General features: G+C 43.4%; 1 protein-coding gene across 2 annotated transcripts in view; it reads left to right on the top strand.

The window, feature by feature from the left end:
• Positions 1–7,492, top strand: part of DAPP1 (dual adaptor of phosphotyrosine and 3-phosphoinositides 1) — a 198,299-nt gene extending 190,807 nt beyond the window's left edge. Inside the window, exons 7-9 of one of the 2 annotated variants that reach the window (XM_069230233.1) lie at positions 145–230; positions 2,637–2,724; positions 6,820–7,492. In XM_069230233.1, coding sequence (XP_069086334.1) covers positions 145–230; positions 2,637–2,724; positions 6,820–6,873 — 228 coding nt within the window. In that variant the 3' untranslated portion in view covers positions 6,874–7,492. The remainder of the gene's footprint in view (positions 1–144; positions 231–2,636; positions 2,725–6,819) is intronic. The other variant, XM_069230234.1, reaches the window with a different exon arrangement.
• Positions 7,493–27,105: the final 19,613 nt, after the last annotated feature.

Raw genomic sequence — 27,105 nt, 5'->3', positions numbered from 1 at the left:
ATGTAGAAAGTGCTGGTAAATGACTGCAATGTGTAGATAGATTTCAAACTCTTTTTGTGAGAGGGGCTACTGTGCTTTGTCTTTAAAGACCAAGTGATGAATTGAATTGCTAGTTAGTAACTCCAATGTGATCTTATTTCCTAGTCATCAGAGCCAATTCGGACGTTGGACCTGACGGAATGCTCAGCAGTGCAGTTTGATTATTCGCAGGAGAAAGTGAACTGTTTTTGGTAAGTAGTTCTTTGTAGACAACTCCAGAAGTGATGTTCCCAAAGCCTTCCACATGTTAGAATGGTGCCCTCTCAACGGAGGTTCGATTGCATACCAGAAAATGTCAGTTTTAGACATAACATTAACAAGACCAAGATTACTCTAGCACTGAGCCCAGAAGTTTCTTGGTTGTGATGCTCACTTGAAGTCCAGCACTTGAATATCGTTCACCTTATACTGGTACTTTTTTGTGTGTGGCATACTAATGACAGAACTTCTAGTTACATGATGTAATTTCTGTTGCCAGGGAACAACCTGGGCACTTTTGTTATTTATTATCCTTGACACACCAGTCTTACACCAGTACTTTAACTGTCCCTGCACCCTAGCATGCATGTGATCTTTCGCCTTAGTCCATTTACGAAATGTTCATCAATTTGTTTTGAATGCTTCAACCATAAGCATGTTAGTAGCATGGGCTTAAAAATTTGACCTTGATGTACGGGTCCAAGGAATTTACTTTGCTTCTGTTTTCACATATCTCCTTAGCTTACACACCCTGGTGTATGTATGAGGTGTATTCTTGTTATTCCAAGCATTCAAGTTAGTGCATTTATATGACCTGTGGGACAAGGTCTGTGGGACAAGGTCGAGTGACCAAATGGTAGTTTGTTGTTTGTATCCACATGATTTATATAGAACAATGTTCAACAACACAAACACACAAGGAAGTGCTGCACCTTGCCATGTAACTCTGGCTGCAGTGGTCAGTGAACAAGGATTAAGCCGGTACAGGGGAGGTGGACGTTGGTGTGGGGGAATCCACACACTCAAAAAAACAGAGACAATTTATCAAACTTTGATTAACGATTTTCTACTGTGCCTTTAAACTTGACGTGCTGTTGGTTCATAGTTTCTTTATAGGGTCAATGGGTATTAAAGTGGACTTTATTTTAAGTAATTTAATGTTTAAAGTCAGGGAATTGTAGTTTATTCCCTGTTCTAAGTACTTCGGAGGGGGTTTGTGTGGTGTATGTTTTTTTAGTTTTCTTGGTTTTATTTGATTATGCAGCCAATATTAGTGCATAATTTTGTCACGCAGTTATTACACAAGTAACCGAGGAAAATATATTTTAAAATCTTGGGTTTAGTTTAAAGAAGATATATAAAATAATCTTTTGTATAAACCAAAACAACATACTATAATGCAGTACTTCTAAAACATCCTAACTGAAGCACCCCAGGTTAACCATTCAAAATGTTCTTACCATTAGTTTTGTATTGTTTTACTTCAGAACAGAGCCAATTACCCGTATAGAGAAAAAGATAGATTCGACCTCTGAGCTACAGCTGCAAAGCCAGTGTTGCGAAGAAAATCATTTCTTTCACTTGTCACCAAATATGCCATCATGCATAATAAGTTCAGGGCAGATGGGCAATATGATAAGTGAAAATGGTGCCACCATGGACAAGAAGGACGTAGCTACCAGAGGTGCAGCAGGTGTATTGGCACCTAAGCCCAGAGGCCTTCTGGGCCCATTAACCCTTGATTAGATGAACATTTACATAGCTCGCACTGCGTGGAAATGAGGAAGCAACCACATACTGATTTACTGAGGAAGACAAGAAACAGGTACCAGAAGGCGCGTCCCACGTTCAAAAGAGTTAAATTAAATAATGAACAAAAAAGAAAGTTGGGGGGTAAGATCTTCTAGTGTTATGCACAAAAAATACAAATGACAATTTCTAGGAATCATAATTTTCATTTTTCAATCCTAATACGCTTAATAAATATTATTGTGTTCAAATTTTATTTTGGAACACTTATTGCATTGTATTATTACATGATGTTGTTTGAGATCGGGGCAACTTTATACAGATCCATAAATCGTTTTAAACTAATATATTCTGAAGGCTGATAACACTCAGGAAAGTGAGATTGGAAGTTACATTTTTATGCTCCGGATCTTTGAAGTTAATGGCACTTTTCAAGTCACTCGAACTTGCATTATATGTGTAATTGTATTGCAGTTTCGGAATCTCTTCCTAATTGCAGTGAATTTAAATTTTGTATCCTATATATAACTAGGATTTTTTGCTCAAATTTGATCCACATTGGATTTTTAAAGTGGGGGCTCAGTGCATACTTTGTACGAGTCTATTCTTGCTTAGTGATGAAAAAACTAAATGTTGTCTAATATGAAATTTAAATAAATGTTACTGTTGCACTGTCATTCGTGTGGGTGCAATATATAAATGGCCAGTGTAACATGATATATACATCTTTAACATAAAGTTAAGGTGAGGGTTTGATTCTTAATTTCAAACTCAACTTCTGGAAAAGAAAAGTACCAACAAAATTTTGTGAGGTAGGGAAAACAAAACCCTATTTCAACTGTGCCTTTTTGTGTATTTTGTGTTAACAGTTTAGTATTCCCATTTCGGACGTATTACATGTGTGCAAAAACAGGAGCAGAGGCGGACGAATGGATTAAAATTTTACGATGGAAAATGGTAAGTTCTGTAATAATTGGTATTATTTGAAAATGGGAAATCTTCTTTCCCAGTGGAGACATTTTTTTTCACCAACCCCCACATAAATGGAGGCGTTTTTTGCCATTTCCTTTGTTAAATACATCAATTGCAATTATCTGTTTGATGTATAAACTGAGCACGGTTAGGATGGGACATGTATTGCAAATGTCAGTAAATATCCACAAGGTTACAACTTTGTTGGATCTCCCAGCAGTTTCAATGGTCATAGAACTGCGAATACCTTAATTCCTTCTAGTAACTAACACTAACATAATGGAAAATGATGCATATATTAGACATGTTTTCTTCTGTTTTAAGTGGAAATTTTGCTTAAGGTCTTCCGCAAATCTTGATTCTGTGAAGATAGATCTGTCATCAGCAAATATAGATTCAATTTTGTTGACCAGATTTCAGTTGGGTGCACTAAGGCCCATATTTTATTGGAAAATTATGGAGCGCAACGCTGCACCAAAATTGACAGCGCCGTGCTCCGTAATTTTCACAACGCAGGGATGCACTGTATATAATTGATTATGGCGCACCCCTGTGTTGTCCCCTGCGCTAAATTTAGCTGTCAGCACCAATGTAGGCATCCTTGCACCATCGTGCAAGGATGTCTGCGATGAGAGTGGTAATTGTTTATGTGCCGGAAGGTGGCCCTTCTGGCACATAAACAATCACTAACGGCGATTTGGCACTTCTGTGTGAGCCTCAGAATGCAGCACACACAGAAGTGCCAAGGCGTAATTTTCAAATGATTGTTTATGTGCAAGAAGGGACACCTTTCCGCATATAAACAATCATTTCTGGCATTTTGCTCTTTCTGTGTGTGCTGCAGAATGTATGTAAATAAGTTGCAGGGCATAGTGCCACCAGAGCGTCACACAAAGTGACCCTCCGGTGGCATAGGGGCTCTTAAATATGCCCCTATATGTTTTGGCAAGCAGATGCACAATGATAACACCAGTGGCTTTACTGAAGGAGGGGAATGCATTAGTACCACGTTTCTGAAAAACGTGAAATGAGAACGTTTGCACTTTTTCCACTCACATATTTTACCAGGTTTCCCCTTCTGAAATCAGAAATGCCAAAACTGCCAAGTCTGTGCAATAACTGTGCACAAACTATAAACCTGATTCATGAACTGACATGTTTACACCTGAATTAGGATTCATAGACCGATCAGAATGAGGCCCCAAAAGGTAATGTTACTTTAGGCAGGAAATGAGTTACATGTGAATAAAGTAACGAAGCCCAATAGGCCCTAAATGCCAGTGGCAATATAATTTCTTTCAGGCGAAAGGAATTTAAATATTTTTCCATAGCCTCTATTCCTTTAACTTTCAAGTGATTCAAATTACATTCAATTAATTTTGATTTTGCAAGGTTACCTTAATGAGTGACACATGGGAATATGTGTTTGGTGATGATGGTTGTGAAAGAGCTGAGTATGATTTTAGAGTCTCCGTCAGCCAAACCACAAGCAAAATTGGGTTTAAACGGTATGTAGGATTGTTTGTAGGACAGTGGCTTAATAAACCTTGCTCAATGTGTTAAAGCATAAGACTCCACTCCATAAAAATAAGGATGTTCATTAGTAAACCAATAGGATTTAAATGCAGTAATTTGGAAGAAAATTGACTTTTTTGATGCAGAGTGAAGTTGCAGTGTATATCAAATATCTGACTGACCTAAATGACAAAGTCAAAGAGAGGTACAGAGAAGTAGAAGTGGAAAAGTGGTACAAGATAGCCTGCTCCATGTGGGCGTCTGGAGACCAGGGCTAAGTGAAGAAGAAGAAAGGTCATTGCACATTAATGCAGCACACAATTCTGTGGAATGGTCATCTACTAGTTAAACCTGACAGAAGGTGGAAAATCCATGCAATAAGTTAAACTCGCACCACAGAAACATACATGTAGAAAAGAAGGAGCTTAACAGCAAGTATCGTTAAAAAGATGGAACTATTGAAGGATATATGGTTAGGGTTAGTCTGACAGCAAAGACTGAAGAAGTGATTCTCCAAGTGCCTTCTGAACGCTGGTAAGTGTTTTTTCAGTTGATACAGTCAGGGATCTTGTTTCACCATCATGGAGCCAAGGAGTGGAAGGCCTTTTTAAGGGTTTTGTTTATTTCTACTGAGTGCATTTCTAGTATTATACAAGTGTTGCTTCTCATGGACCTCTCGCCTCCTGTTGTGTGGAGTTTATCTTTTAGATGAGAAGGGAGGCCAGTAGAGAAGGCTTTGTGTTTAATCCAACCTATTTTGAATGTATTTCTCACTTCCAGGGAGAGCGAGTGTAGGTCTGTTAAGGTGGGGCTGACTTGGTTTGACTTCCTGGGTCTTGTGACAAAACTGAGCTGCAGCTTGAAAGATGACCCCAGGGGAGCAATGAGGATTTTCCCTGCAAGTACTGCATTACCCCAAGTCCAGACGATATAGCACTGGTGCTGATATTGCAACATTGACTCAGTCCCCTTTTAGTATGGATTGTGCATATAGCCTCCGTGCATAGTATGGCTTTCTCCTACCTACACCTTGTGCCCAGTACCCCTGACCACATGACGGCTGAGAGGAGAAACTCATGGTGCCCACTTATGACAGCAGTCCATGGCCCCAGAAACAACTGCCACGTGGACTCTGGGCACAAGGCATAGCTTTTGGCCATGCACTGTTCCCACTATTTCATCCATAGTATCTGCTGAATATAACAGACAAGATAAGTATACAACTTCTGTACTGATTACCTAAACAGAAATTTTAAAAACATATGGTTCTGTGCCCACTGTGTGAGTGCTAAATTTGGTAACTGATCCATCAAAAACATGCTTTTCTGCAGCCTTTGCTCACTAAACCATGTTGAAATGAATATGGAGAAAGCACGCTTATGGTCCCCTTTCAAAGCATTCCTCACTTTCTCCAAACCAATCTGCACGTGATGTTCAGGTCAGACCTACTGGAAGACTTATCTTTTGCAAACATTTATCTAGATTTTTTAAAAGAGTCCAAATTTATTAGCGAAATATCTTTGCTTTTCTTATAAACTGGTTCAGTTTAACTAACAGTCAGCCATTGTGTTTTGTAGTTATGGTTGGACCGACGGTTCATAGCAAAAGCACATTGTAGCTTATAAATACCAAGCCCAGTTTCAGTTCCCTGTACAAAATGTTCACAGAAATGTATATCACCGCCTGGCTCATTATTTGAGCTGCCTTTGAAGACCAGTGGTGTGAATTATGGAACGAACACTCAAAGCACCTTAGCCTACTTTTACCAAATGCATATGTATCAGACACTGAGGGCATATTTACAAGTCCCGTGCATCGCCGGTGCGTCACTTTTTGTAACGCACCTGCGACGCACATTGCAGGCTCATATCTGCAAGGCCACACAAAGACACTTTGCATTGCTTTTCTTGGCCTTGTAGGTACGGTGTAAGGCAATGCAGCGCAAGTCGCTGCGTGGCCTTACACTCCATCAGGGATGCATACCATGGGCATTGCAGTGGGTGTTCCCAGGTAACACCCAAGGGTTTTGACACATTTCTAGATTTACAAGAATCTGTAAACCTGGGAATGCATCAAAACTGTATGACCCACCCCCCAGGAAGGGCAAACGAGGAGAAATACCTTTAATTCTCTTCTTTGTTTCCCCTTTGTATGTGTGCTGCATTCTGCATTTCTGCAGCACCCATAGAAAGTGAAAAATGCTCCCAGGATTGTTTTTGTGCAGGAAGGTGTTGCTTCCTGCACAAAAGCAATTCTGCTAACAATTCAGGCACCCTTGCACCATGGTGCAAGGGTGCCTGCATTAGCGCTAGGCAGCAATTTGTGCGCCAGCGCAAGGGTAAAGCACAGAAATGTACCATATAAAGATGGTGCAGTTCTGCCCTTTCCATGTGGCGCAGGGCAGCGCAGCAAGGCCACTTGCTGCGCTGCCCCTCGCCAAGGGGCTTGTAAATACGCCCTTGACACTTTATTCTATGCCTGTTACACTGTGTAACTCCCATGATTCGATTAGCGATTGTAATGTCTCACATTGGTTTGCAAATCAGTACCTGTCTTGTTTCACAGGCGCAGATTAAAAAGCAACATCCGCAGAAGATGGGGAGCGAGTTCCGGCCATGAATTTGTCCCTGCCTTGGAAGACCGTCTGAATGCCTCCCCTGTCTCCTGGGACTTCTGACATTACTCCAACCACAGACGCCCACAATGGAGTAAATGGCCCCTTACTTCTTTTTAAAAACTCACTCTGCAAGAAGAAGATGAGAGGACTTCTGGCATTTGTGGGTGGCCGTCAGACACGCAAGCCTTCCACCTCTTCTCAGTTCCTAACCTATTTTACTCAGGTGAACAGCCACCAACTGCATTGATTGTAAACACCCAAAATACATCGACCCATAGCTGGATGCTTAACCCTCACTGCAGGACTAGGAAATGGACTACATCTCAGCGAAGTTTAGCAGTAATACGGTTGTTGTCTCTGACAATGTGGCACGTGCCTAGATGGACTCTGTATCAACTCTGTTGTAAAGTTCTCTTAAGTGAGTCTACTTCAACCGCATGGAAGTATTAAGTTCAGCAAGACAGAAGGACGCCCTTGATGTAAGTGAGGGTTTGCTTGCAGTGCTCAACCATAAATCGATCGGCGATAGTGTCATACCACGAAGAACGTAGCGTAAATATGAATACCAATTGTACCAGTTTCGTCCTTTGTACAGCCTTAATAAATGTTTTTAAAGTTTTATGAAGTTGGCATTTGTAAGAAACCGATCTTTCTAAACAGATTCCAAGTGCCAATGCATATCGATTGATCAATGGAACACAGTCTTCCAGTGCAGCACTTTGGCTCCGCATTGTGGTAAAACAGCAAACTTTCATGTGCAGCAGACCCGATCCACCATTGTTTTCAGGTGTATTTGTGTCTTGTATTTTAAATTCTGTTTTATGTCCATGTATCAATCTCAAACCAGCATTACAGCCTGTAGCATCAATTTTGTTCAGGTGTTCTTGCTTGTACATATGTTACACAGAATTGCCATGTCTTTTTGGCAGCTAAAAAAGGCATGGGAGCTGTCACCGCTAAAAACTGAGTACTTTTTCATTTAAAAGATGCCTTTGAACCGATTACTTTTGGCTTCAAAGAGGACAAATAATTCTGGAACGTGAACGTGCAGTCAATAATGAAGTTGATATAATATGGCTAAACAACTAACTACATTATCAGCCCAGCTCACGATGACCTGCAAAAAGTGCGGTGTGGTAAAGCAGTAATCCGTAGCAACTGTGGTATGTTAAGTCTGGTCACTGTGATTGGGTGATTTCCTCTCCTTCCTAAATGGTCATCAGTTACAGTTTGCAGAAAAAGTCTAATTTATTCCAGTGACCCATAATGCGTGTCTTTTATATAGTGTTCAAAGTCCATTCATATGTTTAGTTTTAGGCATAACCTTCTGAACTCACACCTTGCACTTCCAAACTTGTTTCATGTATGTATCCTGCCTTTCCCTTCTCCTCCTCCCTCCTCAAATGACCATGCACCACTTCTTCCCACTTGCCAGACTGATGCCTCACTTTGACTGAACTGCTCTGTCTACTTCTATAACTTGCATCTCATCCGTTTAAAATCCCTAACAATGGCCACCAGCAAAAACCTGTGGCATTAAATGGGAAGATATAGATTGCTAAAAAGAAAATGCATCAGATAGTTAAAATGTGCGATTAGGGACTAAACTGGTCACTCGAGCCTGAAAAGCATTCCCGGCCTAGCCAGCATAAACAGAAACAGCTGAGGCGAGCAAGCAAATCCTGAGTTTGTGCTTTGTGGGAGGCTTGGCCTACCAACAGGAAGTAAAGCACAAGTTGGGTCTTCATGCATGTGCAAAGTCCAGTGCACTGATCCCATTGGACTTGAAGCAGGCATTTTACTTATGCCTTCATTAGTTTGCTGAACATTATGGTGGGTGGGTGCAAAGCGTAACTTCAAGAGTCACTGCTCTACATACTTTGTACATGCCCTGCTTTTTGCCAACATGATCCAAATCAGTAGCGCCACTGTGTTCCATTTTCAAAACCACATTCTCTTGAATACTCCCACCACCAACACTGAGTGAATGCTCATTCTACATGCTTCCTGATACACTAGGCCACATAAATACGTCCAAACTTGAAATTGGACATTTTTCTGACAGATCTAGAAGTGGAAGCGTTCTAATATTGACTTTCATATTTTATCAAACAACTCTTTTAGTACTCCATATAAAGCCCACATATAAAATATCAAATGTATCTGTTTCAGCACTAAATAAAAACTGAAGTCTCTCGTTTACAACATATTCCTGACCCATTAATCACTTTGTTTCCTGTCACACGAATGATCTTTCATCCCCTACTATTGATTCCAAGTCTTCCTCTCCTTCACGAATCAACTAAATACGTAAAATGATTCTCAAAGAGCTAAATGATACCTTGCCCTACTAAGAAACACATCTGCTCCCCCACTTTCTCCATCATTCAGTCACATTTTATCTTATTGTTAGATCATCGTCTCCGTCCTCAGTGCCTAAATTTCCCATGTCTTCCCTCTCCCCTTCTCTACTCATCCATCTCTCCCTGATTCTTTAATCACTGGTTTTCTCCAGACTCTACTTCTCCAGGCTCTTGTCAGTCTTCCCCTAATTCTCACCTCATTATTCTGAGGGTTTTGCTCCCATTGCTCTTTACGTCACCATTGTTTATATTCCTTGCATTCCTCGGTAAGAATAAATATCTGCTGAAGAGTTCCCTTGTTGTCTTAGACCTTCTTATGGAACTTTGTAGTTTAATAGATCTCATTTGTTAGTTACCTGAAAGGTATTCCGACACCACTGCTCTAAATAAAATGTAAATAAAAAACTAAATACAAGCCACCTCATTACTTTTATTTTGAAATGGCGGTAGGAATGGTAGCTGTTGTCTTTTCCATAGTTTCCATTAATGATACATGATTTACAAGTTATTTTTGTTTTGCTACTTGGTATCACAATGTCCCACTGTATATTGTTTTATATTACTTTATTTTACCCATTTTCACCTATATTTAAGTTCAATCTGGCAGATGGTTTGTATTCATTTAGCTACCCATTCATAGCTGCCGAGATGTTTAATGATACAAAATGAAGGGGACCGTGAGTGTTCACAGTCAAGGATTATTGGTACTTACTAAAGGGTACAATAGTTTACCAGCTTTACTTTGATAATACTAACAACTGGTTTGTATTTGCCAGCTGACGTTTTTCTTGCAGTCTGACCCCATCTCTTGGCCTGTAGCTCCATTAAACATCTACCACACCCCAAGTGGACATGAATTAAACAACTTACCGTGGGCGTCTTTTGCTTTGGTCTCACTATTAAAATAAATGTGTTTTTTTTACTAAAAAGTAAAACTAGATGGGCTAAGGTTAGATTTTCTTTTTCAAGCCCTAGAAAGGCTATGTCTCTGCGATTCTTACCGGTAACATTAGAGCATGCTTCAACAGCCATCCTATTTCATACCTCCTTCATGTTTGACCACCACAAATGTTCTCTTGGAACATTGGAATGGAAGTATGGGACACTTTTCCCAAGGTGTTACACACTAAAATTAAACTTACAGAACAAGAAAACAATATAGGTAAGGTAGTGGAAGCAGTCATGGAGCGAAAGCAGGGATAGATTATTGTTGCCTTTGAGTTCAAGAAGAGGGTATGACAAAGTCAGGCCAGATGTGCCTGGACGGCTTTATCTTCCATCACTATGATTTGTGATTTTGAAAAAAAAATCATTTAACTTTAATGTTTTTAAAGCCTCCCTTTAGATTCGTCTTGTAAGTTCTCTCCTCTGCCATTGATGGGTAACATTAATTCCCTGTAGGGGCACCACTTTTCTTCTATGCTTCATTGATTAATGGAAGTCACAGAAGAGAATCAACATCACAATTCAGTCCTAGGAGGCAAACAAATCTGTGTGTGTGTGTGTGTGTGTGTGTGCATGTACTTGAGGGCATGTATAGCCCATGCTTGGAGGACCGGTTTGGTCCTCATAGCATGGGTAAACACTGTCAGTTCCAGACAAACATTATCTTTGTGAGGACTGGCGAATTAGGAGGACCGTCCCGCAGTGTGTTTAGGTAAGTTTTTTTTATGCAAATGCATCAAAAAAACTAAGGGGCATATTTATACTGTGTTTGCGCCGAATGTGCGTAAAAAAATTTGACGCACATTCGGCACAAACCTTGCCCCATATTTAAACTTTAATGCCCGACCCCGCAGACTTCAAAATTCCACTGTGTGCGTCATTTTTTGGAAGCGGGAAACTGCTTGCGTTAATGATATGCAAGGTAGGCGTTCCCGTCCATAGTCCAAAATGACTTTAAGGCCTGTGCGCCTTATTTATACCCCTGCGTCATTTTGATGCACAGGAGGGGGTGGGCCTTAAAAAACATCGCACAGTCTAATGTGTGCCGTTTTTTAACGCCTGGGTCAGGTCAGGCGTTAAGGTATCTGTGGGCTCGGAAGGAGTCTGGAGGTGCCCTCCTCTGCCCCCAGGGACACCCCCTGCCACCCTCGCCCACCCCTGGAGGACACCCATGGATAGGGGTACCCATCCCAGGTAAGTCAAGGTAAGTTCAGGTAAGAGTTTTTTAAAGTGGCATAGGGGGGCCTAATTTTGGCCTCCCTACATGCCACTGTGCCCAATGACCATGCCCAGGGGACAGAAGTCCCCTGCCATGGTCATTGGGCAAGGAGGCATGACTCCTGTCTTTGCTAACACAGGAGTCATGTCAGTGGGGATTGTGCGTCAAAAAATGGCACAAGTCCGTTTTGAGGCATGATTTTTGCCTCAGACCTGACTTGCACCATTTTTTGACGCACAACCCCCATTGTTCCCTACGCGGGCGCTGCCTGGTGTGAGTCTTTTTTTTTTACGCAGACAAGTCCGCAGCGCCGGCTGACGTAATTCCTTAAATAAGGCGCCCACATGGCGCGTTGGAATGGCGTTAGCCGGCAGTAACATTTTTGATGCACAACTCCGTTGACGCAGTTGTGCGTCAAAAAGTATAAATATGGCCCTAAAAGTGCAGTTATATTTGCCTCTGTCTGCTTTATAACCTTCCCTACTATCAAAAAATGTGTGTTTAGTTAGAATAGTAAATACATACTTCCTTACGGTCTAGGGCCGGTCCTCACAATTATAGGTATGCCATGTTGTGTGTGTGTGTGTGTGTGTGTGTATGTGTGCATATACAGATGTGATTGCCCGTATAATATCCAAAGATAACTTCCAGAGAGTTCCAACAGAAAAAAACATATGAATTTTGGCTAGATAGATGCAAAAGGTGTCTTTAGTTTGCAAATGGCAGCAAACCTCAAAGCGTTTAAAGAGTTGCTTGCTACAATCACGGGTCTCGACTGCGGCCAGGCCCTGCGTCCAGCCATTGACTTATTAAGCATTCATCCATGTGCAGCATAGGATCAGCCAAGGTCATCACAGGGGGCTCTTAGAAAGATCAGTAAGGGGAAGGGGCATGCAGCCTCTTCTCCGAGCCACTTTGGAAGCTAGTGACGCCATTCTGCGGGGCCTTTTTCTTTTTACTAAGGGGAAGAGGATGTGCCCCACCTCATCGAGCCACTCCTTGCCTCAGAAGCCCCAAGCCCTGGGACCAAATTCAAAATAAAGAGGAAGGGGGCATGCAACCTCCCTCCCTGTGCCATCATATGGGGGCCTTTCTTTTTTTTTTTTTTAAGGAAGGTGGGTGCACGGACCCCCTCCTTGAGCCACTTATGGCCACAGAGATCCCATCTCCCGGGGCCATTCATATTTTTTAAGGGGAGGGAGGCATGCAGCCCCTTCCCTGAGCCTCTAAGGGTCCTTGGGACCACATCACCTGGGGCCTTTCTTTTTTTAATGAGGGACATGAAGTCCCCCAACCTAAGCCACTTTAGGCCCTAGGGACGCCATCCTTTGGGACCTTACTTTTAAGAGAAGGGGGCACCCAAGCCCTCCCTGGGTCACTTTGGACCCCAGGTACCCTTGTCCCTTATGCTTTTTGTGTTTTTTTAACGGGGTAAGGAGAAGGGCACCTCCTGGGTGCTGGTGGGAGCCAGCACCTTTCCTTTGCTCTCATCCGGGTAAGAGCAGCATTTTTCTACTGCTCTCGCTGAGCAGGAGTAAAGTGGAGTTCCCTGCCCAGAAGAGTGCTTCCAGGTTATCCCGCATTCTTCCGCGCAGGGAACCACAGTGTTCCAGTGGTGAGCTCCCTGGGACACTCTGTAGTATCACGCCCCGTGGTTGGGGTCCCTGGGGCAGATATCACCAGGACCCCTTTCCCCTTCCCCCTTTCCCCTTTTTGCAGATAATTGGCCCCAGGGGATGGGGTCCCCGTGCCCAATAGAGGCTCAGGGAGAGAAGGCTGCAGGCCCCCTCCCCTTTAATGGATATTCAGCCCTAGGGTATGAGGTCCCCGGACCGAGAGTGCCTCAAGGAGGGGTGGACCACTCACATCTGCTCCCCAAACATTTTAAAATAAAGACCGCTGGTACCTGGCTCACACTGGAGGACTCCCGCTGGGCTGCTGCTTCCAAAAACTGTTTTTTTCTTTTAGGCCCAGCGGGGGTCTCTTTGGGACACTCCACAAGAACTAGGTAACAGGGTATCTCACCCTCCACCTTTACGTGTGTGTGTGTGTGTGTATATATATATATATATATATATATATATATATATTACCTAGTGGCGGTTGCCACTAGGTATTCATATTTAGATCCATTTTTATCATAGATGGTGCGGTTTTTGTTTTGCCAATAACTTTGGCACTGGTTGATGTATCTAAACAACATTTTCAAAACTTATACTTTTGTCAGTTCGTCTGCTTTCTAGAAAGTTTGGGGGTGATGTGTCAAGCGGGGGCAAAAAGGGGGGTGTCCCAAACCGCTTTTTCTTCATTCTATGTCAATAGGATTTTTCAAAATTTTGAACATGACTAAAGCCCGAACCTCTGAACGGAATTACACCAGATTTGGCAGAAAGCTAGATCTTGGGCCCGAAAGCACTCTTTTTGTGATTTGGTGTATATCCGTTCAGTAGTTTTGGAGATATTAGAGTTGAAAAAATATAGATATCTGGGCACGCAGGTACTCCATGGATCGACTGACCCCGTGCTGTTATTTGATTGGCTGCCAACACTTCAACAAGGAAGTGTTGGCAGCCATCTTGGATCTCAGCTTTAGCCAAGTCCCAGAAAAAAAGTTTAAAAAAAGAAAAGGGGTCAGGGTAGAGTCACCCTGACCCCTTAGCTCTGGTGTTGGGGCCCCAGAGCTCCCCCCCCCCCTCACCAACAGGGCTTAAATCATTTTTTTTTAAACATCGGAAAAATCAGCAGATGGATCATCAGATTTTTCCTTTTTTTTCAAAAAACGGCTGGTGTCCTGCCTTTTTCATGAATCCCCCGGCTGGGCCAGGTCCCCGGAGGCAATGGGAGCTTTACAAAGGAAGAGGAAGGACATGGGCCCCCTTCTAAGGCTTCTATATGCCCTGGAGACCACCACCTCCATCACAAAGCAAAATGCAGGGGTGGGGTGTGTGCTCCCCCAGCACCCCTCGGACCGTTACCTCCCTGGGGCAAAATACTGTTTTAATGTGAAGGAGTCCCTATGGCCTCCCCCAGGGCACCTGGGACCACCACCTTCCCAGGGCAACTATAAATGAAGAGCGGGGGGCTGCCCGGCCCCCCAACAGCCTCAGGGACTGCCACTTCCCCAGGGCTTCAAACTTAATGGCTGTGGGGGCAGCCCAGTCCCCACAGTCCCGGGGATCACCATCTCCCAGGGACACATCTTCTAAAACTATGAAGGGGGAGTCACCTGCCCCCCGCAGCACCAGGGACTGCCACCTTCCCGGGGCACATCTTCTAAATCTAATGTGAAGGGCCACCTGGCCCCCTTGCAGCCCCAGAGACCACCCCCTCCCTGGGGCTAATTTTAAAACAGGTATGGGGTCTGTTGCGGATCCCCGGTCCCTGGACACGCCTACCTCCCTGGGGCTATTTACATTGGAGTGGGGGCCACTGATAGCCCTGGGGACTGCCACCACCAGGGCCGGCTCTTGCTATGTCTCGGGGTGCCCACCCCGACATAGCTATTTGGTCTGACTTGACGGGAGCTTTGAAAGCTTCCACCAAGTCAGAGCACACACTTCACTTTCTGCAAGTGACAGCTGTTAAACAGCTCTCACTTTCTGAAAGTGACGTTTTCATCTGTTTCTCTGCACGCAAATATGTGTGCGGGAAAACAGATTAAAACATTGCTTCTACAAGCAGGGAGCTGCTATTTACAGCTGCTCCCTGCTTGTGGGAGCAATGATGGCTCCTGTGGGACATGGGGAACTGGCTGTGACCAAGGCCCCCGTGGTCCTGTTACTCTCTCTCAGGAAACAGCCATTACTATGCAGGTGTTACGACGCATAGCCTCAATCATGCATGTGTTACAATGCATGTCCTTTGCCACGCGTAGCCTTAACCCTGCATACTTAACAATGCATATGCCTTTACCATGCATGCCTTTACAACAAATTAGGTTGTAGAGGTATGCATGGTAAGAGCAGATGCGTAGTAGTGGTTGTTTGGGCATTTGCCTGGTGAAGGTGTGGTAAAGGATATCAGCATCGTTAGAGGAAATGGAAAGACTTTTGCGTTTCCTCTTTATGACCTGCCTGACTGGAGAGCTACCTGCCTGCCTGGAGAGCTGCCTGCCTGCCTGCTGTCATGATGAGAGTGAGGTAAGGGCAAGGGGAAGGGTGGGGGCGGTTTTAGGGCTTTGGGGGATGGGTATTTTTTTTGTTAAGGATTGGGGATATGGGGTGTTGGGGGTTGGATTTAGGGCTTGATGGGGATATACCTTTAGATTTTTTTATTTTTTATGTCTGGTGGTCAGGGGAGGTGTTGCGTTGGGGTACTGCTTTAGGGCTCAGGGCAGGGGGTGCAAAGGTTTAGTATTGGGGCAGGGGGAATGGTGTTAGGGCTCAGGGTGAGGAGGGCAGTTCTTTTTTTTTTTTAAAGAGTTGGGGGTACCCAGGGACTTGCCGCTCTGGAGTCCTGATTTAGGGCTTGGGACAGGGGGGTATAGCTTTAGGGCATGGGACAAGGGGGGGCAGTGTAAGGGCTCAGGGTAGGGCACGTGTATGTTTTTTTCAAAGGGTTAGGGGCTGGTGGAAGGGATCACGCTGGGGTGAGGTTTTAGGCATCAGGGCAGGTGGGGTTCGGCTTTAGGACTTGGAGGGCGGGTTTAGGGCAGGAGTCAGTGTTTTTTTTAAAAAGGGCTGTGGACGGGGTGGGGGTGCCCAGAGTTCCAGTTTTATTGTTTAGGGTAGGGTAGGGGCCAGGGAAAACCTTAACCGTGTATTTGCATTTAACATGCATGCATTTACAACAAAATGCATTGTAAAAGCATGCGTGATAAATGCATTTTGTTGTTGGATATGCGTGCTTAAGGTTATGCCGGGTAATGGTATTTGTATTGTAACGCATGCATGGTAAAGGCATACGTTGCAATGGAATGTGTTGTTCCGACATACAGCTCTCTCTCTCTCTCTCTCTCTCTCTCTCTCTCTCTCTCTCTCTCTCTCTCTCTCTCTCGCTCTCTCTATCTCTATCTGTTCCATCCCACAAAGAGATGTAATAGAGAAAGAGAGGGACTGTCATTACAATGGTCTCACCATACAATGACTTCAAAGAGTAAGACTAGCAAGATGTTTGAGACGAATGGTAAAGTTACGTTGGGATGCAGAGTGAAACAGAGTCACTTCTGGCCTAATGGTCAAGGTCTTGTGCTGTCGCTCAATAGGCTGAAGGTTCAAATCCTAGTATCGCTTGGAAGTTTGTGTGTTTATTCACTAGTGTTTTGACTGTTAAACGTTCCTAGTGATGGAACATTCACATTTCTTTCCTTTCACATGAGTGGGTTGAATGTCATAGGTATGTCTGGAAACACCAGGGTAAGGAGTCAGCAGTGGTGTAATGGCTAAGGTCACAGACCCTCACACTGAATGTTGAGGGTTCTACTTCAGGTGTGTCTGTGGTCTTTTCCCTTCTTTAATTTATTTTAACTTCAAAATTTAAAAGTTCATAGTGAAAGGTGATCTAAATCATTTTAAATACCAAATACACTTTTCTCTTTAATTTGTCCTAAAATATCTCATTCTACGTATGTCATTCATCAGAGCCTAAATCGCTCTCGCTGCCTGAATATATATCTATCTCTGTCTCTCTCTCTCTCTCCCTCTCTCTTCCTCTCTCTCTCTCTCTCTTTCTCTCTCTCTCTCTCTCAGGGTTGGGTGGTTAGGGGGGTGGTTGAAGGGCCCGGCCACATGCCAGGCCCTGCAACCAACTCCACTGCGTATGGCTGAAGCCTGAGTGCACAGCAAGGTTGGGTGGTGGCCCTGTGGCCAACCGCTGCTGTGCACGGGGGTGGTTGGATTAACATATAGGGACATTATAGTTACGAAATAGAATTAAAAAACCCATAGAAATTCATTTAAAAAGCCAAAGGTTACAGGGATGTTATAGTTCAGAATTTACTCGTACAAAACCATAGAAATTCACCAGTTATAGTAAGTTGCAGTAACTATAACTTGTGTCCTAAGGCAACTATAACTCATGCCCTCGCCATGCTAATTACCCCAGATATTATAGTACTCATGGCAACTTTTATAACATCATTGATAATATCAATGTAACATTTGTTGTTAAAATTATTCATAAAAAAACTGTGCATGGCTAGAGCTCGAGTTATAGTTACCTTAGGGCACTGCCCCTGCTGTGTCAAACAGTCTCACTTTGATAGTAATAGCTCCTTTTCTCTTCTGTTTGCACTTTCCCTTCTGAAACCCAGCTCTGTAAACAATTAAAAACAACAAATTAAAATCAACAAAACAACTTTCCCCTCTAAAAAAAGCAGAGTTCCAAATCTAATCACTTGATACATTCATAAATGAACATACATTTCCTATCTACAGTGTAAACCTTTCGGTTCATTACTATCGAAGGCTAATATATACCGTGATTCCATAACCCTCAATTTATTTTTCCTGTTGCATCCTGCTTACCCAATCTATGACACAGTATCTCAAGTCATCATACATCCCTCCATATACCTCATGATAATGTCTGGCAACTGGGTATGTACTGTCATGGTTGTTGATAGATCTCAAATGTTGCAACACTCTTTTGTGTACCTCGAAGGTAGTGCTGCCTACATAGAACTTGGGGCAGCTGCATTTCAAAATGTATACCACATGGTCACTCTTACAAGTGTACCCTCCCTTGATTCTATGTACTGTTCTCCCATTCATTACAACTTCAGTGGTACTGCCTCTGTTCCTACATGCTTTGCATTTTGTACACTTTACAACCCCCCCTGCTACGGGCTTCAACCATGTAGTTCTTTCAGTTCTAATGTCCCTCTTTATCAACTGATCCTTCAAAGATGTTGATTTTCTAAATGTTACTCTAGAACACCTAGGTATTTAATTTCCTATAATCGGACAACTCCTCAACAGATGCCAATGTCTATTTAAAGCTCCTCTCACCTCCTGATGTGCACTGTGAAAACCTGTGTCACATCTTCCCACTAGGCTTCTTCTTGCGGTTCTGAAAAAGGTCTCATCTCTCCCCTTCACTACCACTTTACATCTGGGTCTTTCTAAGGTGCACCTATCATATCCCCTTCGGGTCAGTCTCTGTAACCTCCTCTCCTTCTACTGATCAAAGTCCTTCTTGCTTTAAGTAGTTCTCAATAGGGAATGCTATATTTCAAAGGTTTCAGATGGAAGCTGCTTGTGTGTAAGATGCTGTTGCCTGCATACGGTTTCCTGTACAATGTGGTTTCTAGTTTTTGATTTACTACCTTCACCTTCACATCTAGAAACTCAATCTCTCTGTCATCTATATTGCTCGTGAAACTCAAATTCAGATTTCTTTTAACCCCAGCAACAAATCTTGAGGCACCCTTCTTATCACCTCTCCAGATGACAAAGATTTTGTCTATGAACCTTAACCACATCACTATATTGGTATTTCATTAATTCAAAGGAGTACTGTTGAGCATCTGTTCCTCTCACCAGCTCATGTAAAGATTTGCATAGCTGGGAGCAAAGCAGGTGCCCATCGCTGTACTGCATTGCTGTGCATAGATCTCATTGTTAAAAAAGAATATGTTGTGTGTTGAACACCATTCCATCATCTTTTGTATCCTCTTACTATGTCTATAAAACCTGACTGGTTGGGCCCTCAGAAAACATCCTGTGGCTCTCAAACCATCTGAGTTGTGTATACTAGTGCATAAAGATACCACATTGAGTGTCATCAATAGCATGCTGTCTTCCCACGTGATGTCAAACACCCATTTCAGGAAATCAGTTGTGTCCATTATATATGAGGGGAGATTCTCAACAAGGGTCTTCAGTAAATAAAATATATATTGCGTTACATTCTCAAATGGTCCTTCCTTGGCAGCTATAATAGGTGTTTCCTGTGGCTTCATAGCATCTTTATGCACATTGGGGATCAAATAAAATACAGATCATTTTGTGAACTTATTTTTCAAAAAACAATATTCTTCTTCTGTGCTCAAAAGCCACTGTGACCACCAATCAACTAATGCTGAATTGAAACCTTCCCCAGTAATTTTAAAGTGTGCTGCATCCACTTTCCGATAACGAGATAGCACTGAATTTTTTGCAAGCTTCAATCATATAGACTGATTTTGACCACAGAACAATTTTCCCTCCCTTATCTGAACCCCATATTACTATGTCAGGATACAAGGCTACCCTCCTTACTGTATCTGCTAAACCATTGTCTTCCTCATATCTTCTCTTAGACTCTTTCATCCTCATCCTTTGTAATTCTTTGGTAACCACCTCTGTATACTGATCTACAGTATCATTTGCAAAAGCTGGCACTGTTCTGGATCTAGGTTTCAATGTAGAACCTCCTTCCTCTGAAATCCATACTCCCTCTTTCTCTAGCATTTCCGCTACATCACTCTCCATAATTGACATTTGTGCATCATTTTCCAATTCATATAGTTCCTTCATCAAATATATGTCTTCTATCAGCAACTTGCTATGAGGTGTCTCTTCCTCCAAAGCTGTAGTTCTTACTCTCTTATCTTCTTTCACTTTATGTAATTTCATTAGTTTAAATTTTTCTCAAAAATATAAACAAATCAATCATACTCTAGAAATAATCAAAGTTACATTTTTGACAGTAAGAGAGTCATAGTGATAAGCTGTCCAGATCTGTTGCACTCAGCACCATGTCTGTTAAATGTATTACCTTATTACAGTTTCCTAATATCTCCCGTTGCTCCTCGTCAGTTTGCCTTGAGTCTCTCCTGTTGTTTCTTTTATTTTGACCCCCTCTTCTTTTCTGCGTCTTCATCTTCCTCTTGACCTTGATCCCCCTCTCCAGGACCTGTAGTTCGATCTCCAATCTTTGCGTAAAAAAGTGAATTCCTCCTGTAGAGTTGTATGACTTTCTGCTCTGCTCACGTTTTCCACATTGGTATTGGAGCTGACATCCATGCTCTTCTTACTAGGGGTTGCTCCTTGATCGTCTCTCCCCCCCAGCTTCTTTCTCCTTAGGTTGTCCAATTTTCTCAAAAATGTGTATATATGGCTGCTTTCTTGTCCCTGGTAAATTTGCGGGCTTTTTTCTGAATGATTGCGTGTTCCTCTGTTTTTAATCATATTCTTCATTATGGACTTGATCAATGTCTTATCCTCATGTGTTTCTATATCTTTAGTAATCGCATGTATTTGCAATAGCAGCTTCTCTCTGTCGTTCTTTGCATATTTGATCAGTATTTCCAACATTCCTGCTGAACGTCTGGCATTATGTTCTGTCCACTCTTTTACCATATCTGGATCCGGTTCTTTATAACTGGGGGTTATTAAAATTCTCATCCCCTTGGGCACTCTTCTCATGTCAAGGTACCTCTGGAGTGATTCACTTTCCCACCATTTGTTTAACTCTGGGTTTTTTTCATTACTAAAGGGTTTTAAACAAACTGTATATCTCATTGGCATTTGCTTTTGCTGCACTCTCCTCCTCATTCCTATCTCTCCTTTCACCATCCGGAAATATCATCGTCGATCTCTGATTTCTAGCCATATACTCTTTTGCTGAATCCTCTGTTACACTCTATTTTATTAATGTAATAATCCACTTTGAATACAAGGGCATGCTCACTCTCTTATTCTGTGCACCTGTAGGTGACTTTATACATTAGCGCGTCTCCTTTATCGCCCACGCAGAGACACGTCACATTTACCAAGACTGTGTTCTCCTCTCACAGAAGCCACCCAACTCCCACTCCAGGGTCACCCATCACAGCAAGCTACACTCCTCCACGTCATCTGGGTCATCTGGGCATGGGGGTTGGCCTGTTGCAAACACTCCAAACAAACAGCAGCGGTGCCTGGCGGCTCCTAAATGTCAGCAGTGCTGCAAAGACGCTTGCTGTACGCGTCACAACTTCCTCTCACTTCTTCACTTCCTAGAAGAAACAGCACTCGGTAAGCATGCTACCTTAACCCCTCGGGTGCCTTGGACGCAACGGTTACGCTCAGGTGCTCAGGACGTAACCGTTACGTCCAAGTAGGGGCGCTCGGGGGAAGTGCTAGCGCCCCCCCCCCCCGGGGCCTCGCACCCCTTCCCCTGTGCAAGGATGGAAGGGGAACCCCTTCCACCCCCTCCACCAACCTCCCCGTGGCGTCTGATGACCTCAGCGCGTGATCGTGCACTGACCTCATCAGAGGCCAGCTGAGCTTGCAGCTCGGATCGGAAAAGAAATGCAAAAGCACGTGGAGGGGCCAAGAGAGGCATCAAAGGAAAGGAAAGGCCTTTCCTTTCCTTTGATGTCTTTCTCAGCATTTCTGCTGCCCTGCCGCAATGTGATCGAGCTGCAGAAATGCCCTCTACACACCAGGGAGTTTTTTTTTTAATATTTTGGAATGAGGGGAGCAGTCCATTGGGCAAGGGCCACTCCCCAGGGGGCACTGTATTTTTAGGCCATTTCTGCCTCCTCCCCCGGGAGCAGATCGGCCTATTATAATTAGGCCGAAACCGCTAGACACCAGGGATAAATATATATATTTTTTTGTTCATTTTATTTTCTTTATATAGGGGGAGTGACCAGTTAGGCAAGGGTCACTCCCGGGAGGGATGGGGGGGTTTAAATTACTTTTAGGTCATTTCTGCCCCTATTTTTACTAGGGCATAAACCACTAGCACCAGGGATTTAAAAAAAATATATTATTGAATGAGGGAAGCTGCCCCTTGGGCAAGGGCTGCTCCGCGGGGGGGGAATATTTTTAGGCCTTTTCTGCCCCATTGGGGCAGAAACCCCTAGACACCAGGGATATATATTTGTTTTGTTTACTTTATTTTTTTATATGTGGGGAGCGACCCCTTAGGCAAGGGTCGTTTCCCTGCGGGGCAAATTGTATTTAGGCCATTTCTGCCCCCATTGGGGGCAGATCGGCCTATTTTTGTTAGGCCAATCTGCCACCAAGGGGGGCAGAAACCACTAGACATCAGGGATTTTTATTTTTTTGTGTCAATTTCACGCAAGGGGAGTGACCCCTTAGGCAAGGGTCGTTCCCATGGGGGGGCAAATTTATTTTAGGCAATTTCTGCCCCCCTTGAGTACAGATCGGCCTATTTTTATTAGGCCGATCTGCCCCCAAGAGGGGCAAAAACCACTGGGCACGGGGATTTTTTTTGTTTGCCAATTTCGCGCAAGAGGAGCGACATCTTAGGCAAAGGTCGCTCCCCTGGGGGGGGGCAAATTTATTTTAGGTCATTTCTGCTCCCCTTGGGGGCAGAAACCACTTAGGCACCAGGGATTGGTGTGTATGTGTGTGTTTTGTTTGGGGGGCAGCCCCTTGGGCAAGGGTCACTCCCCATGGGGACACATTACTGTTGGCCATATCTGCCCCCCTTAAGGGCAGATCGGCCTATTTTTGGAAGGCCCATCTGGCCCGAAGGGGGGCAGAAAGCCCACCAGAGAACAGGGAAGATGTTTTTTTTTCAAAATAGGAGGGTGGGGGTGTGGCCATACCCCCACCCCAAATAAATGAGGCCAAAGTTGTTCTGCCCACTAGTTGGCGGATGGGGCAATTACCCCAGACCCACACCCCAGAAAGTCTACTAGATACCAGGGAATTTAAAAAAAAAAAAAGTGTGGTGGTGGCTACTAATCAGTCTGGGCATGGTTATGCCCCCACCCCAACTGAAGGGGGTAACAGTCTTTCAGCTGTCCCCCCACACACTAAAGCATCTTATCCCACGGCAAGCAAGAGGACATTTGATTATTTTGTGTTTTGGTTTTATATTTGGGCCATGAGAGCTTGGCTAACCCTCAAAATCGGCCCACTTGGAATGGTGAGGGTTGCACTGTTTGGACTTTGCGATGCTGCCATGTAGAAATATCCACAAGACCTAGACACATCTGAAAACTAAATATCTGGGTAAGTCCAGGGTGGTGTGCTTGAAATGCACCCTGTGCCATTTTCTTACTCTCAATGCCCCGCAAACCTTCAGCTTTGCTGGAAATCACACATTTTTTTCCGGGAGACTGATGGGAAGTTGTGTGGTATGAAATTCGTCCCGGTGTGGTGATCCCACAGAAATGTGGGAAAATGTGATTTTTTAGCTACATTTGAGGTTTGCTGAGGATTCTAGGTAAAAAAACATTGGGGGATCCACGCAAGTCACACCTCCCTGGATTCCCTCAGGTGTCTAGTTTTCAGAAATGTTTGGTTTTGGTAGGTTTTTTTTGTATGGCTGCTGATCCCAGGACCAAAAACGCAGATCTCCCCACCCCCGCCAAAGCAAGTAGTTTAGTATTTGATCATTTTGATGTGTCCACATAGTGTTTTGGGGCATTTCCTTTCACGGGCACTAGGCCTACCCACACACGTGGGGTACCATTTTTATCAGGAGACTTGGGGAAACGCTGGGTGGAAGGAAATTGGTGGCTCCTCTCAGATTCCAGAACTTTCTGTCACTGAAATGTGAGGAGAAAGTGTGTTTTTAGCCACATTTTGAGGTTTACAAAGGATTCTGGGTAACAGAACCTGGTGAGAGCCCCACAAGTCACCCCATCTTGGATTCCTCTATATGTCTAGTTTTAAAAAATGCACAGGTTTGGTTGGTTTTCCTAGTTGCCGGCTGAGCTAGAGGTCAAAATCCACTGCTAGGTACTTTGCAAAAAACAGGTCTGTTTTCTTTGGGAAAATGTGATGTGTCCATGTTGTGTTTTGGGGCATTTTCTGTCCTGGGCGCTAGGCCTACTCACACAAGTGAGGTACCATTTTTATTGGGAGACTTGGGGAAACACTGATTGGAAGGAAATTTGTGGCTCCTCTCAGATTCCAAAACTTTCTGTCACAGAAATGTGAGGAAAAAATGTTTTTTTAGCCAAATTTTGAGGTTTGCAAAGGATTCTGGGTAACAGAACCTGGTGAGAGCCCCACAAGTCACCCCATCCTGGATTCCTCTAGGTGTCTAGTTTTCCAAAATGCACAGGTTTGGTAGGTTTTCCTAGTTGCCGGCCGAGCTAGATATCAAAATCCACAGCTAGGCACTTTCCAAAAAAACACATCAGTTTTCAATGTAAAAATGTGATGTGTCCATGTTGCGTTTCCTGTCGTAGGCATTAGGCCTACCCACGCAAGTGAGGTACCATTTTTACGGGAAGAATTGGGGGAGCACAGAATTGCAAAACAAGTGTTATTGCCCCTTGTGTTTCTCTACATTTTTTCCTTCCAAATGTAAGACTGTGTGTAAGAAAGACGTCTATTTGAGAAATGCCCTGTAATTCACATGCTAGTATGGGGTCCCCAGAATTCAGAGATGTGCAAGTAACCACTGCTTCTCAAAACCTTATCTAGCGCCCATTTAGGAAATACACAGGTTTTCTTGATGCTTATTTTTCAGTCACTATATTTCACCAAAGTAAGTGCTGTATACCCGGTATAGAATGAAAACCCATTGCAAGGTGCAGCTAATTTATTGGCTCTGGATACCTAGCATTCTTGATGAATCTACAAGCCCTATATATCCCCGCAACCAGAACAGTCCTTCAGAAGTAACAGTATATTACTTTAAAAAATCTAACATCTCAGGAAAAAGTTACAGAGTAACACGTGGGAAAAAATGGCTGTTTTTTTCACCTCAATTTCAATATTTTTTCATTTCATCTGTTATTTTCTGTAGGAAAACCTTGTAGGATCTACACAAATTACCCCTTGCTAAATTCTGAATTTTGTCTACTTTTCAGAAATGTTTAACTGTCTGGTATCCAGCATTGGTTTCACACCCGTTTCTGTTACTAACTGGAAGGAGTCTGAAAGCACAAAAATAGTAAGAATGGGGTATGTCCCAGTAAAATGCCAAAATTGTGTTGAAAAATTGGGTTTTCTGATTCAAGTTTGCCTGTTCCTGAAAGCTGGGAGGATGGTGATTTTAGAACCGCAAACCCTTTGTTGATGCCATTTTCAGGGGAAAAAACACAAGCCTTCTTCTGCAGCCCTTTTCCCATTTTTTTCTTTCAAAAACAAAATTTGCACTGTATTTTTGCTAATATCTTGTTCTTCTTCAGTGGAAACTACAAACTCTGGGTACCTCTAGAATTCCTAGGATGTTGGAAAAAGAGGACGCAAATTTAGCATGGGTAGCTTATGTGGACAAAAAGTTATGAGGGCCTGAGCGCGAACTGCCCCAAATAGCCAAAAAAGGCCTGGCACCTCAGGGGAAAAAGGCCTGGCAACGAAGGGGTTAAGTTATTTCAAATCAGCACCAACAGGGAAACAGAACGTGTTTCAGCAGCGTACTGGCTTTGACAACCTGTATGTTGCCATTTGGTTAACTTTAAATACACGCCAAAGTGTGTTTACGTTGTGCGTGTGATGCAAACGTCCTCTTAGTGAACAAAGAAAACATCTACTGTTGTCAAACAATTTACATTTTTAAGTTTGTTTCTAATATAAAACTGACAGAGCTGTAATCCTGCATGTAATTACTAAGCTGTTTTCATTCATAAATTCCTGTTTTACATAAATGCATTGAAAAATATAACCATGCCTGCTTACTGCGTGTGGTCCTCTAATTAATTCCTCAGACAAATTACAGTTATCTCTTTGCCTCACTTTCCACTGTTCTTACATACTACAAAGGTTATTGTCTATGTCCATCAGAAAAATAAATTACCTTCTGTTTGCAAGGCTCTGAGGCCACTAGATACTGATAGCAAGGGGAGCACTGCCCCTGCTGTGTCACACAGTCTCACTTTGATAGTAAAAACTCCTTTGTTCTTCTGTTCACACTTGCCCTTCTGAAAACCAGCTCTGTAAACAATTAAAAACAACAAATTAGAATCAACAAAACAGCTTTCCCTTCTTACACTGTTAAAAAAAAAGCAGAGTTCCAAATCTAATCACTTGATACATTTATAAATGAACATATACATTTCCGCAGTACGGTTTAAACCTTTCTTTACTATCGAAGGCTAGTATATACCTTGATTCTATAACCCTCAATTTATTTGCCCTGTTACCTTCTCTAGCTTCCTTGCTTATCCCATCTGTGACACTGTATCTCAAATCATCATATATCCCTCCATGTACCGCATGATAACGTCTGGCAACTGGATTTGTACTGCCATGGTTCTTGATAGCTCTCAAATGTTGCAACTTTCTTTTGTGTACCTCCAAGGTAGTACTGCCTACATAGAACTTGGGGCACCTGCAAACTATACATAAATCCAACCACCACTGCACACAGCCTTTGGCTGTGCACAGCATTGGTTCGCTGCAGAGCCTGGCCTGCGGCCAACTCCTTAACCACCCAACCCCACACTGCGCATGGTCTTTGCCCTTTCCAGAAGTGGAGCTTCAACTAGGGCATTTATATTTGTAAGTGCTTCCTGTTGAGGTTTAATTTCTGTGAAATTAGCATCTAGGCCAGTGTAGCCTAGCCTTTTAATATTTTTTTTGGGGCAGGGGGCTGTGTGGCTCCCCTACCTGGCCGATTTTGGGGACCCCCTCCTCCAGGGCCCAGCCTTTTAATATGAATTTTTTTGGGGAGGAGAGGTGTCGTGCGGCCTCCCCTCCCCCGGCCAATTTTGACCCGGGGATCCCATCCCCCAGGGTCAGCTATTAGTCCTGGGTATCCTGCAGAGCACCCAGTCTGCTTTGGGGACCGCAAAGGAAGCCTGAAGTTCCCTGCGGTCCCAGAAGGCTCCCCACCTCCTGTGGGAGCGGGCATTGCTTTTGCACATA

Source organism: Pleurodeles waltl, chromosome 1_1 (genome assembly GCF_031143425.1).
Source record: "Pleurodeles waltl isolate 20211129_DDA chromosome 1_1, aPleWal1.hap1.20221129, whole genome shotgun sequence".
Classification (NCBI taxonomy): domain Eukaryota; kingdom Metazoa; phylum Chordata; class Amphibia; order Caudata; family Salamandridae; genus Pleurodeles; species Pleurodeles waltl.
The sequence above is the reverse complement of the archived record's forward strand: the minus strand, read 5'-3'. Positions and strand labels throughout refer to the sequence as shown.